This window comes from Bufo bufo, chromosome 4 (assembly GCF_905171765.1).
Source record: "Bufo bufo chromosome 4, aBufBuf1.1, whole genome shotgun sequence".
NCBI lineage: Eukaryota > Metazoa > Chordata > Amphibia > Anura > Bufonidae > Bufo > Bufo bufo.
In genome coordinates, this window is record NC_053392.1 from 124,675,012 (window position 1) to 124,692,555 (window position 17,544).

At 44.4% G+C, this 17,544-nt stretch overlaps 1 protein-coding gene across 5 annotated transcripts in view; it reads left to right on the forward strand.

Annotated features, from left to right (window-relative positions):
- Window positions 1–17,544, forward strand: part of PIK3CB (phosphatidylinositol-4,5-bisphosphate 3-kinase catalytic subunit beta) — a 168,332-nt gene that overhangs the window by 102,130 nt on the left and 48,658 nt on the right. For all 5 annotated transcript variants that reach the window (XM_040427834.1, XM_040427838.1, XM_040427835.1 and 2 more), the window contains 2 exons: window positions 6,093–6,274; window positions 7,431–7,656. In XM_040427834.1, coding sequence (XP_040283768.1) covers window positions 6,128–6,274; window positions 7,431–7,656 — 373 coding nt within the window. In that variant the 5' untranslated portion in view covers window positions 6,093–6,127. The remainder of the gene's footprint in view (window positions 1–6,092; window positions 6,275–7,430; window positions 7,657–17,544) is intronic.

Genomic DNA, 17,544 nt, shown 5'->3' on the forward strand with positions numbered 1-17,544 from the left:
GATACCGTTTTTATTTTTTTTATTTTTTATATGAGGCCCTTCTTTGTTTTCTGTTTAATGTGGGTAGTTGATGATAAAATATTTAGATGATAGTAATTATACTGAATCAAAAGATACAAATGGGAACTATTCTGCGTGGTGGGGTTTTCCAATCTGTGTCTTCTGTTGCAATCTGAGCAAGGCTCCTTGTTCAGCCAGTGTCACTACCAGAGCTTTGAGACGTTCTCACAGCTCTGTTTCTCCACCCCTGTGATGATGTCGCTACTAGAGCTTGGAGGAGTTCTCTCTGCTCTGTTTCTCCGCCCCTGTGTTGAGGTCTTTACTTTCTGTTTCCTTCCTCCCAGCTGTCCCTCCTGTGTTTGATTTCTCTGCCTTTAAATCACCCCTCCTCCTTTGTAGGGTGCGGATTATACTTTTCATTTGAGCTGTATCTCTCGCTTGAGTATCTTCACTTGTGTGATAGCTTTCAATGGACCTGAGTTCTGCTGAAGCAAGTACTTCGGATATTGTCTGCTGACTTTCGATCTGTTTTCACTGCTGCTGCAGCTCCTTCATTTAAGTGTGCAGACATTGTGTGTTTCTGTTTGTTTGCTGACTGGATCCGAGGCGACCCCGGTTCCGTCCATATTCTGAGCAGGGCACCGGTGGCCGTGCCCCTTCCACTATTGTAGGGGTTACAGTGGTCATCAGCCTTAGGTACGTGGGAATGTCTTGATCCACCATCTGGATCTGGACATGTGCTTAGCAGCATAGGGAGAGCTTTTAGGGTCTGACAGGGGTCACCCTTTATCCTCCCTAGTTTGGGTCCGGTCAGTAGCTAATTCACTGTGTATGCTCTTGTTGCTCACTTACGGTTGTGACAACCAGTTACCTTACAGCCTGACACAGGATTTCTTAGGTGGAAGTGGCTAATGGCGGAGCTCCTAGTACTCACAAACAATTGGTTGCACATTGGACATATCCATTAGACCCAGTGATTTATTGTACACAGTTAGGAAAACATCTTGACACCTCCTTTTCACTGCTGTAATTACCGTAGTAAAAAATGTACTTCCAATTTGTAAAAGTATTATTTGGCAGGGATGGAGGAAAGGTTTTCAGCTGCCATTTTGAAATCCGCCATATTGAATTCAGCTCATGTTTTTCCAATGTGAAAGGGGTCATATGATGTATCATTCTTTGGTAGAATTTACTCAGAAACGCACTGGAAGTGTCAGTTTTCACCTATCTTCACCTGTTTAGTAGTTAAACAAGGCCAAAGACTCCTAAAGTGCTTTATGTGACGTGTTCTATCTGTCCACCATGCTGCTGGATGCATGAGGTTAAACGTTTCATCCAGTCTTCATGAACAAGCTGAAGAACTGCAGATGATACTTCTTCACAGCCCTGTAGGATTCACCAGGTGATCCATACTGCGTATTAGGGATCGACCGAGAGAGATTTTTTTTTAGGGCCGATATCGATATTCTGTGAACTTTCAGGGCGATAGCCGATAATTTATACCAATATCCTGTAAATTTTCATTTTTGAAAAAAAATAAGATAAATTCCTACACAAATCTGCTGAAAATTAATGTTTATTGTTAACGTGTAGGTGTTTTTTTTGTAAATCTTTATTTTTCATTTATAATTAATTTTTTGTTTATGTTTTTTTTTTTTTGTTTTTTTTTTACTAACTATTAGCCCCTTTAGGGACTAGAACCCTTGTCCTATTCACCCTGATAGATCTCTATCAGGGTGAATAGGACCTCACACTGTCCCTGCTGCTCTGTGCTTTGTGCACACAGCAGCAAGGTTACTGACTATGGCAGCCAGGGCTTCAATAGCGTCCTGGCTGCCATGGTAACCGATCGGAACTTCCACGGAGGAGGAGGGGGAGAGGGGATCCTGTGGCCACTGCCACCAATGATTAATACTGGGGGGCTTGGGTGGGGGGGGGGGGACGCACTGCACCACCAATGATTACGGTAATACTGGGGTTGGGGGGGGCGGCACCTGAGGGGTTAACTGCCGCGGATCGCAGCTACCGCTCATAGAGGTCGGGAGCCGGCTATGTTATTCTGCAGCCAGCTCTCGCCTCCTGTATATGAGTTAATGAGAGAGTTATCTTCATTGGTGGCGCAGTGGCCACAGCCCCTCCCCTCCTCTTCTCCTCCCTCCTCTCATTGGTGGCAGCAGCACAGGGGGAGGAGACACTGCTTCCTTCTCCCCTGTGCTGCTGAGGGAACACTGAGAGCGCTGACAGCAGCGTGATCTGTGTTACCGATTCGTTATCGGAATATCGGCAAAATAGATCCCGAAACCGATAACGTTCAAAATCCTGAATATCGGCCGATAATATCGGTAAAACCGATAATAGGTCGATCCCTACCGCGTATTGTGCAATAAGGTCCACCTGAAAAGGCAAATCCTACAGTGCTGTGAAGAATTATCTGCAGTTCCTCGGCGTGTTCACAAAGACTGTGTGTATTTTTTTTAATTTATTTTACATTTATTACTAACTCACCACCAGTATTTCAGCGGTATCATTTGTTACAACCTAATGGTTGCATCCATACATTTTGAATCTTTTTGCTATGGGAACCTTGACATGTGAGTCCAAGTCAGACTGCGTGCTCTAATGTGTAAACAGGAACTAAAGTCTCTCTTTGTGGCTGACTTCCTGTGAACTACATCACCAATCAGATCCCTCCCGACAGCTCTCGGGCCCCTCCGCTGCCTCGATGTTCTTATGTATTTCGCTGTTAATGATATAATGTCCCTCCTATCTAAAAGGTCCAGGTGTACAGATATATAGCAGGTGGGTGTATACATTGATTAGCTGCTGCTATGTAATCCTGACTCGCACTGCCTACCTGTACTATCTGGGCGTGCTGACTCTCCATTGTAGTTCTATGAGATGTAGCTTCACACTGGTCTCCTTGGCTCCTGCATGTAACGGCAGACAGGGGAGAGAGATGAGAGGGCAGACAGGCTCAAGCTGCGTCACATAGGAGAACCTGGAGACCTTGCAGTGTGAGGGGATAGCAGCTGTATAACTAATCTGTCATGGCTGCCCTCAGAGGACGCAGTGCAGTGTGGTCAGACTAAACCCCGTCTGTTTCTGCAAAGCCAGTCATGATGGGAAATGTAGGATTCATTAGGAAAACTATATCTGAAGAGAGAAGGAATTAAGATGGCTGAGAATCTACAAATTACACATTAGATAAAACAGGCATACACAACAGCCTATGTCTTATTCTTTATTAATGGCCTATTCTGCAATATATACAATGCCTTTGGAAAGTCTTCAGTCCCTTTTTTCAGTTTGTTGCTGCCTTTTACTAAAATAAAATAAAAAATTGCTAATTTATTGAAAAGGAAAAACTAAAATCTTGCATTGACAAAAGTTTTCAGACCCTTTACTTAGGACTTAGTTGAAGCACCTTTTGAAAGTGATTACACAATCCAGTCTTCTTGGGTATGATGCTTCAAGGTTTGCACACTTGGATTTGGGGATTTTCTACCATTGTTCTTTGCAGATGCTCTCAAGCTCTGTCAGGTTGGATGTGGACCGTTGGTAAACGGCTATTTTCAGGTCTCTCCAGAGATGTTCAATTGGGATCAAGTCAGGACATTGTCTTTTTGGAAGGTTGACCTTTGGACAAGTCTGAAGTCCAGAGTACACTGGATCAGGTTTTATTTGTTCCATTCAGCTTTCCCTCAACCCTGACCAGTCTCCCTGTCCCAGTTACTGAAAAACACCGCCAAAGGATGTTGCTGCCACTACCATGCTTTACTGTATGGATGGTATTAGGCAGGTGATGAGCGGTGCCTGGTTTCTCCACACACGACACTTGAATGAATTGAGGTGCAAAAGTTGCAATCTTGGTTTCATCAGACCAGAGAATCTTGTTTCTCCCAGTCTGAGAGTCCTTTAGGTGCTTCTTTGCAAGCTTTCATGTTTCTTTTGCTGAGGAGAGGCTTCTTTCTGGTCATTCTGCCATCAAATCCAGGATGGTAGAATGCTGCAGTGATGATGGTTGACCTTCTTGAAGTTACTCCCATCTGCACACAGGATCTTTGGTGCTCAGCCACAGAGACCATTGGGTTTTTGTTCACCTCTCTTACCAAGGCTTTTCTCCCTGATTACTTAGTTTGATGGGGCAGTCAGCTCTAGGAAGATTACTGGTTGTTCCAAACTTCTTCCATTTAACAATTTATGGAGGCCTCTGTGCTCTGGGGAATTTTTAGTGCAACAAAAAATGTTTTTATCCTTCTCCAGATCTTTACCTCCTCTTAATCCGGTCTCTGAGCTCTACAGGCAGTTCTTTCCTCCTCATGGCTTGGTTTTTGCTCTGATGTGCATTGTCAACTGTGAGACCTTATATAGACAGCTGTGTGTCTTTCCAAATCATGTCCAATCAATTGAATTTACCACAGGTGGACTACAGTCAACGTGTACAAACATCTCAAAGATAATCAAGAGAAATGGGAGGCCCCCAGAACTAAATTAAAATTGTCATAGCAAAGGGTCATTTTGTTTTTTCCTTTTTAATAAATTATCAAAAATTTTGATCTCTTGATAGGTCATCAGTATCTGATCAGTGGAGGTCCAACACTCAGGACCCCCACCGATCAGCTGTTTTAGAAGGCATCAGCACTCCTGTGAGCGGTGCTGCCTTCTCTCTGCTTTGTTTGCTTTTTGAGTGACGACATGTTCATGTGTCACGTGGCCTCGGAGCAGCGCAGCCCCATTGAAATGAATGGAGCTGAGCGCAATACCAAGCACAAGCCGCTATACTATGTACGGTTCTGTGCTTGGTAAGCTGCGAGAAGGCCACACACTCACAGAAGTGTCGGTGCCTTCTCAAGCAGCTGATTGGCAGGGGTCCCGGGTGTCGGACCCCCACTGATCAGATACAGATGACCTATCCAGAGTATAGGTCATCTGTAAAAAAAAAAAAAAAATAATCACAGACAACCCTTTTTAAGTTTCTCTCAGGCTTGGACACCGCTTGAGAAGTGACATGTTACTTCTTGCAAGTAGATTTCATTATGGATTCCATAGAAGTCAAAACGGGGAAGCTGTTAGACCACAACGTAATACTCTTCTAATACACCTTGTAAAAACTCTTCTAAAACCTCCACCAGATTACAAATCTGCTACCAAAAACAACCTGTTTTCAGCTACTGATCTGCTATGAATTTGTGTTGTGGATTTTAGCCATGTGAACATACCCTTAGGAAACTTTGACCTTGCTCAACTCATAAGCCTGTAAAGTTAGGTCACAACTGACCCTTCCAGTGTGTTTCTGAGTAAATTCTAGCCAAGACTGATATTTCACATGACCCCCTTCCCATTGGAAAAACCTGAGCTGAATTCAATATTGCGTATTTTATAATGGCGGCCCAAAATGATGTCCTCTAAATAACGTAGCCTCCTTGCCAATAAATACTTTCACACATTGGAAGAAAATTACACGACTTGAAAGGCTGTGTCCAGACTTTTGCGCAAACTCTGTACATCACATGCATATTCTCAGGATGTGTGCACTTAAAGAGGACCTTTCACCTGTATAAACGATGTTAACTGAGTATGCTGCCATATAGAGCGGCGCCCGGGGATCTCACTGCACTTACTATTATTCCCGGGCGCCGCTCCGTTCTCCCGTTATAGGCTCCGGTACCTTTGCTTTTTAAGTTATAGTAGGCGGGTTTTCCCTTGTCCTTTGGGCGTCTCCTTCTCCTAGGCTGCAGCGCTGGCCAATCACAGCGCACAGCTCACAGCCTGAGAGGTTTTTTTCTCCCAGGCTGTGAGCTGTGTGCTGCGATTGGCCAGCGCTGCAGCCTAGGAGAAGGAGACGCCCACAGGACAAGGGAAAACCCGCCTACTATAACTTAAAAAGCAAAGGTACCGGAGCCTATAACGGGAGAACGGAGCGGCGCCCGGGAATAATAGTAAGTGCAGTGAGATCCCCGGGCGCTGCTGTATATGGCAGCATACTCAGTTCACATAGTTTATACAGGTGAAAGGTCCTCTTTAATGGGGGAGCTGTCTAATGAAACACGCTGTACCACATTATGACACTAATGTTGTAAGTCTTCTTCCAGGGCCATGTTTCACAGGTAGTACCTCCTCCTACAAAATGCCTCCCACTCTGTCGGATCCCATGGACATCTGGGCGGACGATTCACAGCATTCTCCAAAAGTGTCTGTGGATGTCTTACTCCCCACTGGAATCTATGTGCAGATGAAGGTGCCACGGGATGCTTCCATATCACAGATTAAACAGGTAATAATAATAAAAATCTAGTCTTTAAAATGAGTCTGTCAGCAGTTTTGACCCTGCAAAACTGCTGACAGAGCTATGTAGGCAACCATGAGAGCCGTGCTTCTTACGTGACTGAAAAACGACATTTTAATGCTCCTGCTCCGGGTATCGCAAGTGCCCAGGGAGGTGTTCTCCGCACATGCAGTGACCGAGTCTGCACTGAGCACCATCCATGGCCACAGTATCTCACATTTTCTCTAAGGAATAGTATTACTGATTGTTTTTAGGTAGTGCTATATTTTCTGGGAGGATTTGGTTTTCTTGACTTAAAAGCATATTTGGGTCTCCTATCCACAGGACAAGGGATAACTGTTAGTTAGTGGGGGTCCAACCTCTAGGACCCCTACCAAAGACCAGAACCGGGGCCCGTACCTCGGAGATGAACGGAATGGTAGGTTGAGTATGAGCACCACCGCTCTCTTCCTCTCTGAGAGTGCCGGATATAGTCGAGCACTGCACTTGGCTATCTTTGGCAGTCCCATAGAGAATAAATGGAGCTACCTTCTGCTAGGGATACGGGGCCCCTGTGACTGGTGGAGGTCTTAGCAGTTAGACCACCTATCTAATAGCTATCCCCTATCTTGTGAATAAGGTATAACTTTATCTAACTGGAATACCCCTTTAACACCTTAAGGGTCCATTCACACGTCCGTTTTTTCTTTCCTGATCTGTTCCGTTTTTTCTGGAACAGATCTGGACCAGATCTGGACCCATTCATTTTCAATGGGTCCTGGAAAAAAACGGACAGCACAATGTGTGCTGTCCATTTCCGTTGTTCCGTTCCGCATGTCCGTTTAAATATAAAACATGTCCTATTCTTTTCCTGAAAAATCGGATCCTGGTACAATGCAAATTCAACGGATCCGCAAAAAACGGAAGACATTCGGATGTCATTACGTATGTCATCCGTTTTATACGGAATCCGTTCCTGGAAATTACATTTTTTTTTTTTTTTTTAAAGAAATCCAAACAACTTTATTTGCTTATTGAAATTTATACATGTTCATTTTCAGGAACAACGGATCCGCAAAAAACAGACAGAAAATCGGATTATAGAAAAATACTGACGTGTGAATGTAGCCTAACATTGTTACTCTGTGTCCTGTTCTGTTCACAGCTTGTGTGGAAGGATGCACAAAGCTACCCCCTCTTCCATCTGCTCCTGGAAATCGACTCCTATATGTTCCAGTGTGTCAACCAGACAGCTGTACATGAGGAACTGGAAGATGAGAGCCGGCGGCTCTGCGACGTACGACCCTTCCTGCCTGTCCTTAAGCTGGTGACCAGGAGCTGCAATCCTGCGGAGAAGCTAGATTCCAAGATAGGAGTCCTGATAGGAAAAGGTACTGTGTGACCAGACGTCACTTCTTGGCACCCTCCCGCTTATTACAGAGGGTGCGGTCATACTGCTGGTCATACCAGAGTAACAATGGCCTTTATTGTGCCATGCTGGTGTAATGAGTCCACACTTCCCCTCGAGTGTGCTGGATCTTGTGATATTTCTGTATCTAACCTATCTATTGATCTCTTCTATACATGTGACAGCAAAATGTAGCCTTTAAACTTCAAGACGTCCTTTTATTGCAGCTGCAGTAAATGATGTGCTGTAAAGCGTAATATCTGTGATCCTGCGAGAAATAGCATTTCTTACCCTCTCTTTTGGGCAAAACCCAGCAAGAACTGGGAAGCACTGACTGCTGGTGATGCTGAGTTCCTTCTGTATCCTATAAAGGCACCATTAGATCCCAGATATCACGGACCAGAAGCTGAAGACTGCCCCGTTTGGTTTAGTCATGTCCATTTGTCTGCCTTGGTCTGTCTTTTCAGATCCACCACTGTCCAGTATCCAAAGCTTTGCATTGACTGTAGAATTGCAGCTCATTATAAAACCGGACATGGTCGGGGGTTCCAACTGGCACTGGTCTGTTGGGGAGAAAGGCAATCAGACATGGTAGAAAAAGGTGTTTGTTTTTTAGTTTTTTTTCCCCTATACCGACCACCACTACTGGATTACAGGGTGGTCGTAACCCCTGCATATGAGCAGTGTATAATGTGATGGAAAAATCCAGCCAGCAGAGGAGGCAATATGGACAATCACAATACATTAGTAAGTGCCCTGTATTAACTTTCTCTCCATGATAAATGCCACTTGCTGAAGTGACACAACCACTTTAACGTCATTCCTAACAATTACACTGCAGATGTACACTAAAGGGACATTCTCAGGTCATAAGTTTAACACGTGTCACACGACAGAAAAACTCAAAAAGTTAGAGCTTTGATTTGGCTGTAAAAAACACAGGAAATTCACAGCGATTTGTATTGCGGTCTGTGATGGCGCCGTCACGTGTGATGTGACCTGCAGCAGAAAGCCCGTGTTTTTTTTTTTTTTTTTGTGACTTTCACAGTTGCGGCCTCACATTGAGATTTTATGGACAATCATCAGAATCATGTAATGTAATTGCTGTGTGTCCCCAGCCTTAAGGCATCTCCACAGCATACACTGTAACTAATAGATGTGGTTCCTGAACCTATCCCAGCCTTTGGGCCCCACCAACTCCCATCTACCCTTGCAAGGCATTTGCTAGACCCCTTAAGTCCAAGGCTGTATGAAGAGGTGCTGCTCACGTTAGTGTCTCTTCATTCCTTTAGGAGTTACAGAAACAGCCAAGCAAGTGTTGGAAGACCCCTGTTCGCTAGATAGAAGTGTTAGTGTTAAAAGCATTGTGCCCCTTTTTGGCTGCTGATGGCTTCTGTTTTCACAGATGGTGGCCAACCATTACAGCTGGTGGCCAACCATAAGGGCTGCAGAGAACGCAGCGCTAAAAGGGCTCAGAGATTTATTTTTCTAGCAACCTTCAGGGCTCAGTTGGGCCCCTTGATATGCCATCAAAGTCTTAAGTGAGATAAGAACGTTAAATGGGTTTTCTGAGCCTTACATGCTGATTACGTGTCCTCCGGATAGGTCATCAGTATCTGACACCTGGGACCCGGCGTTCCTGTGTGTGCCATGGCCTTCTCCCTGCTCACCAAGCACAGCACCGTACGTTGTATAGTGGCAGTGCATGGTATCTCAGCTCAGCCCCATTCACCTCTATGGGGTGAGCTGCGCTTAGGCCACGTGATCGATAAATGTGTCCCCACTTGGCTTAGAGTAGGCCGCAACGTTGCTGCAAGCCCCGATGCCTTCTCAAACAGCTAATCGTTGTCAGACCCCCACCGATCAGATACTGATGACCTATCCAGAGGATAGGTCATCAGTATTAAGTCCCAGAAAACCCCTTTAAGCAGTTATGCATGTTACAGCAAACTAATTTAACATACCGTATAATGTGGATGTAATAATTGCCTATTACAGCTCCGGTGAGCAGTCACTGAGTAGCACCACCCACTGGACTCCTGAGCTTACAATTTGCAGAGTTTTAGATCAATAAATTACAAGTCATACCAAATCTTTGCCCCCCAAACTACAGGGAGTGCAGAATTATTAGGCAAGTTGTATTTTTGAGGATTAATTTTATTATTGAACAACAACCATGTTCTCAATAAACCCAAAAAACTCATTAATATCAAAGCTGAATATTTTTGGAAGTAGTTTTTAGTTTGTTTTTAGTTTTAGCTATTTTAGGGGGATATCTGTGTGTGCAGGTGACTATTACTGTGCATAATTATTAGGCAACTTAACAAAAAACAAATATATACCCATTTCAATTATTTATTTTTACCAGTGAAACCAATATAACATCTCAACATTCACAAATATACATTTCTGACATTCAAAAACAAAACAAAAACAAATCAGTGACCAATATAACCACCTTTCTTTGCAAGGACACTCAAAAGCCTGCCATCCATGGATTCTGTCAGTGTTTTGATCTGTTCACCATCAACATTGCGTGCAGCAGCAACCACAGCCTCCCAGACACTGTTCAGAGAGGTGTACTGTTTTCCCTCCTTGTAAATCTCACATTTGATGATGGACCACAGGTTCTCAATGGGGTTCAGATCAGGTGAACAAGGAGGCCATGTCATTAGATTTTCTTCTTTTATACCCTTTCTTGCCAGCCACGCTGTGGAGTACTTGGACGCGTGTGATGGAGCATTGTCCTGCATGAAAATCATGTTTTTCTTGAAGGATGCAGACTTCTTCCTGTACCACTGCTTGAAGAAGGTGTCTTCCAGAAACTGGCAGTAGGACTGGGAGTTGAGCTTGACTCCATCCTCAACCCGAAAAGGCCCCACAAGCTCATCTTTGATGATACCAGCCCAAACCAGTACTCCACCTCCACCTTGCTGGCGTCTGAGTCGGACTGGAGCTCTCTGCCCTTTACCAATCCAGCCACGGGCCCATCCATCTGGCCCATCAAGACTCACTCTCATTTCATCAGTCCATAAAACCTTAGAAAAATCTTGAGATATTTCTTGGCCCAGTCTTGACGTTTCAGCTTGTGTGTCTTGTTCAGTGGTGGTCGTCTTTCAGCCTTTCTTACCTTGGCCATGTCTCTGAGTATTGCACACCTTGTGCTTTTGGGCACTCCAGTGATGTTGCAGCTCTGAAATATGGCTAAACTGGTGGCAAGTGGCATCTTGGCAGCTGCACGCTTGACTTTTCTCAGTTCATGGGCAGTTATTTTGCGCCTTGGTTTTTCCACACGCTTCTTGCGACCCTGTTGACTATTTTGAATGAAACGCTTGATTGTTCGATGATCACGCTTCAGAAGCTTTGCAATTTTAAGAGTGCTGCATCCCTCTGCAAGATATCTCACTATTTTTGACTTTTCTGAGCCTGTCAAGTCCTTCTTTTGACCCATTTTGCCAAAGGAAAGGAAGTTGCCTAATAATTATGCACACCTAATATAGGGTGTTGATGTCATTAGACCACACCCCTTCTCATTACAGAGATGCACATCACCTAATATGCTTAATTGGTAGTAGGCTTTCGAGCCTATACAGCTTGGAGTAAGACAACATGCATAAAGAGGATGATGTGGTCAAAATACTCATTTGCCTAATAATTCTGCACGCAGTGTATATACAGTATGTCGTCTCAGCTGTAACCAGCTATGTCCACATTGGGTTGCATTTTCAGCGCGAGAGGATCCCTTTAAATCTCTCGGACTTCTGAATGGCCAAATCTGCCTAAAAACATATACCCACTTCAGTACTGCTTGATTAATATTCAGATCTTCAGTTCAGGACTGTAGCAGAGGTGGGTAATAACTGTGCAGGAGCTGGAATATCTGCCCTAGTGGTTATGACCGGCTTTCCTAGAGAGGTGCTGTGCTGTGCATTCATTTCTATGGGAGTTACATGGACTCCCATTCACTAGAAAGAAGTGGCAGTGGTTGTAAGAAAGCGCGGTGTCCCTTTTGGCTGTTGTCAGCTTCTCATTTTACAGAGATCAATTCAGAACTGTAGTGGTGATTAACCGGCTTCATAGAAAAACTTTATGGGGGGGGGGGGATTCTTTCTTGAGGGCAAAGCAAGTTTGGACTGAAGGACAAGAAATGTAATTGAAAATGCGATTAAAACCTTGTGGTCCATGAAGCGGAGGTGTGCGGAGCCTTGTGGACTACTCTGACTCTGCAGATCACAATCGCTGTCAGGCACTGGGTAAGATACAGGAGCCCTCCCAAACAATTTCTCCTATTTCCAGCACTCCTGGGAGTATGGCTTTAGGGAAGTGGGATACCAGAGTTTACTGGAGTTACAACTGAGTCTTCAGTGGTGTTAGGCTGTAGACCAGGGATCAGCAACTCTCTGCACGCCAGCTGCTGGGAAACTACAACTCCCAGCATGCACACTTGCCTGGCTGTTCTCATAACTGTGTTAGTAGTAAAAGGAGGATTCTGGGCGTTGTCGTTTCAGAGCAGCTGGAGTGCTGACCCCTGCCCTAGATATAGAGGTGATTGTATTAAAAATGAATGAGGCTGGCCAGAATGTTCAAACCGATGTGACTCTCCAATACAAAACACACCCTGTGGGCCATACGTGGCGCTGTTTCTAGGGATAAGCAGTAGTTTTGTTAGTTAGATAGATATCTCTGGACCACCCTTCACACCTTACATGGGACTGCACATTGATTTCAATGGGCACCATGTAATAATCCATTTCCCATGTGATTGCTCTGCAGGGAAATTAAAATTCGTATAAACCCTTTAGTTTATTGTGTACTGCATCAGCCACTTTTCAGGTTGGTGGAAGGCAGTGAAATAACTCTGGCACATATCCCGCGGTCTCCCTGAGATCTGCAGGCCCTGCCCTAAATGACAAGCTTTGACTTGATTTTGGCAGATGAAGAAGAGAACGTTTGACTTTCCAAACCTCAGCATGATCCTCTCACAAACCTCTTCTCCCTTTTAGATGGCCTCTTTTTTTCTTTTTTTTTCCCATCTCCCCTGAAATCTGGAATCCACTTCTAAACCTGGCTCAGCTTTTCACAGAATGAGTGACGTGCGGTCTTATATATAAGCCATAATAAGTGTGATCTAATAGACTTTGTGACCATCGGCCCTGTGAGAAATGTTATGGTTTTCATTTGTGTGTTGCTACAGTTTCAGCATTTTGCTCAATTTCCCCATTGTCCCCATATTTGCCAAGGTGTATTTAAAGGGTAACTGTCTTTTTTTTAATTTTTTTATTTGCTAGTTTATTAGAGCTAGGCATGTATACCTGAGTTAGTCTATCAATGATTGTCAAAAGATCTGTAATTACCTTATAACAACAGCTTTTATTCATGTCCTCTGTCCCTTTCCACTGCTCCCTTAAAAGACCATTACTAGGGCTTGACAGAGGGGCGGTCCTTCACACTGCATGCCTGCATTAGGCTTCAGAGTCAGGAGGCGTGTCTCTCTGTAATCCAATCTGATTGGCTGTCAGGAAGCTGCTGGCTACAGCAAGTGTGTATGGGATGTAAGGAAAGGCAGTTTTGGCCTCAGAGAACTGGCAGAGGTGCCATCTTGAGAAGGTCTTCACATTGTAGGATTCAAGACAGCCGTAACTAAGGGCTCTTTCACACTTGCGTTGTCCGGATCCGGCGTGTACTCCATTTGCCGGAATTACACGCCGGATCCGGAAAAACGCAAGTGAACTGAAAGCATTTGAAGACGGATCCATCTTCAAAATGCGTTCAGTGTTACTATGGCAGTATATGGAGCAGTATACTTACAGTCCGTGCGGCTCCCGGGGCGCTCCAGAATAACGTCAGAGCGCCCCATGCGCATGGATGACGTGATCCATGCGACACGTCATCCATGAGCGCGGGGCGCCCGGGGAGCCGCACGGACGGTAAGTATACTGCTCCCCCACTACACTTTACCATGGCTGACAGGACTTTAGCGTCTTGGCAGCCATGGTAACCATTCAGAAAAAGCTAAACGTCGGATCCGGCAATGCGCCGAAACGACGTTTAGCCTAAGGCCGGATCCGGATTAATGTCTTTCAATGGGCATTAATTCCGGATCCGGCCTTGCGGCAAGTGTTCAGGATTTTTGGCTGGAGCAAAAAGCGCAGCATGCTTCGGTATTTTCTCCGGCCAAAAAACGTTCCGTTCCGGAACTGAAGGCATCCTGATGCATCCTGAGCGGATTTCTCTCCATTCAGAATGCATTAGGATAATCCTGATCAGGATTCTTCCGGCATAGAGCCCCGACGACGGAACTCTATGCCGGAAGAAAAGAACGCAAGTGTGAAAGAGCCTTAGGGGGAAAACTCAAGGAAAATAGTGGTATGTGAAGAAACTAAAGATTGCTTTATGCATAATGCTGCTGCAGCAGTAACATATGCTAAAATAGATTTTTTGGATGAAAACATGACAGTTACCCTTTAAAGCTAATACTCTGTACACATTCAGTTGATGCCATCACAACTCGATCGCACATAGTAGGTGACTATTCCTGGGGAATAGCAATTGGGTTGGATTTTCCAGTCCATTTCTGTTGTTTTCTCTCTAGTTAAGCTGCTGTGGTGCACCGAGGGGCTAGGCTATGCTTGCATAAAGAATAAGGGGGACATTAATTAAGACTGGCCCCTCTGCGCTGCCGGAGGAATCGCCAAAATTATGTAGAGGCGCAGGCCTTTACATAAGTTTGGCGCTTCATCTGGCAGACCGTGAGACAGACTTAACTCTACGCCAGCCCTCTTGCTGGAGTAGATTAAAGCCAAAAACCGGCGTGGAAAATGATAACTGAGCCGGGCCTGCCCGTCCATGCGCTTCCCTGCCCACGCCAACCCACCTTTTCTTACCACTTTAGAAAAGTGGCATGAGTGGGGAAAAGTCATAAGGTTTGCCATACATAAGCCGTGCGTTTTAGATTCCAGCTTTAGTTCCCCTTTAAAATCATTGCTTGCTGGCAATCCATCGCCCTGTAAGCAGTGATCGTTGATGTATCCACAGAAGGGCACGTGAATGCAGCTTTGCATCGGCCAATGTGGAAAGATTATTAAAAGGGTTATCCGGGTATTACTATTAATGACCTATCCTAGGTCATGGATATCAGATTGGCGAGTGTCCGACTCCCAGTTTAAAGAGGCCGGGTGCTCCTCCTCCTTTTTAGACCATGTGACGTCAGCATACATCGGTCACATGGCCTACTCTCAGCTCCTTTGAAGTGAATGGGTCTGAGCTGCATTACCAAGCATAGCCGCCATAAGATGTATGGCGCTGTGCTTGAAAAGCTGCCAGGACCCGCTTCACTCACCAGAGCTCCGGGAAGCGCAGTGGCTCGTTCGAACAGTTGATTGGCAGGGTGTCAGGATTCAGACCCCTGCTGATCCGATAATGATGACCTTTCTTTGAGGATAGGTCATAATTATCTTTTTATCCGGATAACCACTTTAATTGGCCTTGGGTCATGTTCAGACATAGTGGATTGTTGTTGTTTTCGGTGCAGATTATGTGCAGCGCAGTGCAAATGAATGTGAAGATGGTATGGTATATGGGGCGTCTATAGGAAGAGGCTTCTATTTGGCGTGTCTATTAGAGATGTTATTGATTAGAGGCTGGAGCGTCATCTCCCAGTACACAGAGCGCTCATTTGTTTTTAATAAATGCCTATTTCCTCTGTCCAGCCCCCCACCCTCCTCTACCTTCAGGGTGCTGTCAGATGTTTGAAATCACTTAAAACGCGTTTCATGGAAATGAGCTTGTGATCTCTCTTTGTGCCTTAGAGAGAGATGGTGCTGGTTATCCACAGCTCTGGGTTTGGTTTAATACAGAGCCGTGCCACCGAGCTGTCAGGGATCACATGCAGGAATGCATAGATCAGGTCCCCAGATGCTCCAAACCATGGAGATCCAGGGCCTGGAACCACTAGGAACCTGCACCTGTGGGCCAGTTTTCTCTAGGAATTTTAACCCTGTCATGCCTTAGACCCCCAATAATTGTAAAACCCTTCTGGCAAATGACACCTTTTGAATTTATGCCTCAAGTCAGTATAGTTGGCTCGGGTGACTGAACTGCTTTTTAACCCCTTAGCAACATAACTAATTTTTGCCTTAATGAGAATGTCTCATCAGAAAATGACCTATTGTTTAAATGACGTTTTTAGGTTAGACATATATTGTTAAGAATCTTTTGGGAGTCTGTCACCTCCTTTACACACACGAACCTGTCATCACTGCCCTGTAGGTGATATAAACAGTTAACAGATCGTACCTTTCTTTCTCCCTTCTGTGTATTTGATGTTGAAAAAAATGACGTTTGAATATATATGCAAATGACTTGCAAGCGCCCAGGGGCGTTCCTCCCCGAATACAAGTGCCCATGCCCTGCCGTTGATTTCTTCTCCCATGCTTACATGGAAGGAGAGCCTAGTGCCCTCATGTCACGGACTCTGCTCACTTCACTGCCAGGCCCAGGCATTGCCAGTGACTAGTATGAAAATTTATTTTTTAAATATAGATAGTGGCATGAAAAATGTAAAAAAAAATCTAAAAAAATTCTAAAAAATAAAAATCAGTTTAACATAGAAACATTATTTAAACAATATGTCATTTTCTGACCTATATGTTTCATCAGATTTTTCTCAGTTTAGCTGTATGAGACCTTGAATTTTGCAGAAAGGGGAAGTGGTGGTGGTGGTGGGGGGTAAATTAAAAACAAAACAAAAAACTCTGTACCCATTTCATTCCAGGAGCCCAGTTTTCCAAGGTTTGTCATACTGGTTTGTTTATGGCTACAGTCTGTGAGAGAGAGAGTCTTTCTTGCTGACTGAAATATTTTCCATCTTTCAGAAATGTATTGGATATTCCGATCCAGTGATGGTTGCTATTACTAATAATGCAACGAGTATCGCTTTAGAATTGCTTCAAAGGTTTATGCTAAAGGTGCAGTATGGACAGGAAGGACCGTGTGATATGGGAACTCTATAAATGTTTGTGGTTGTAGGGTGCAGATGTTTGGTGCCACTGATTTGACACTGTGATCTGGATGCTGGTAAACATGTGGGTCGTGACATTAATAAATATCCTAATTAGGGTCAGAGAGCTGATTTGATGAAAAAGCAATCATCCTTACTCCTTTTCTGGAAAAAAAAAGACCCCCATACCTGACAATCAGAGAGCAAGTATAGTCTCTGTTTTATCTGTTTGATACAGTAGGGAGAATAACAACATACATAGAGGTCAATGTTAAGCTCCCCCTGGGATCATTTACAGTTACACATCCTTCTCTCTCCCTGTGTATCTCATCTCTCTTCTTGCAGCTTGTCAGCACGTCCCTCCTAACCCTTCATATCTCCGGCTGTGTTTCAGCTGTAGACATAATCCTGGTCTTGTTTGAAAGCTGACAATCTATGCTTTTAAACAAGACCAAGATTGCAGTACTATGAGCTACTTTGAGAGATACAGCCTTTAGAAATGAGGTCAGGATTAAAAGATGGAGATGTATGCAGTTCTCACTAGGACTTGTTTCTTATGGCTGTAACTGGTGATGTATGGTGGCTAGTGCTTTTATCTTAAAGATTAGATTGTCAGCTTTAGAACAAGACCAGGATTACATCTATAGCTGAAACAACAAAGCCTGAGATATGAAGGGTTAAAGCAGCCCCCCTTTAGAAAGGACATGCTGACAGGCTGCAGAAAGAGATTATCCTTCTCTCTCCCTGTGTAACTGTGAATGATCCCAGGGGGAGGTTAACATTGACCTGTCTGTATGTTATCATTCCCCCTACTTTATCAAACAGAGACTATACTTGCGCTCTGATTGTCACGTATGGGGGTCTTTTTTCCAG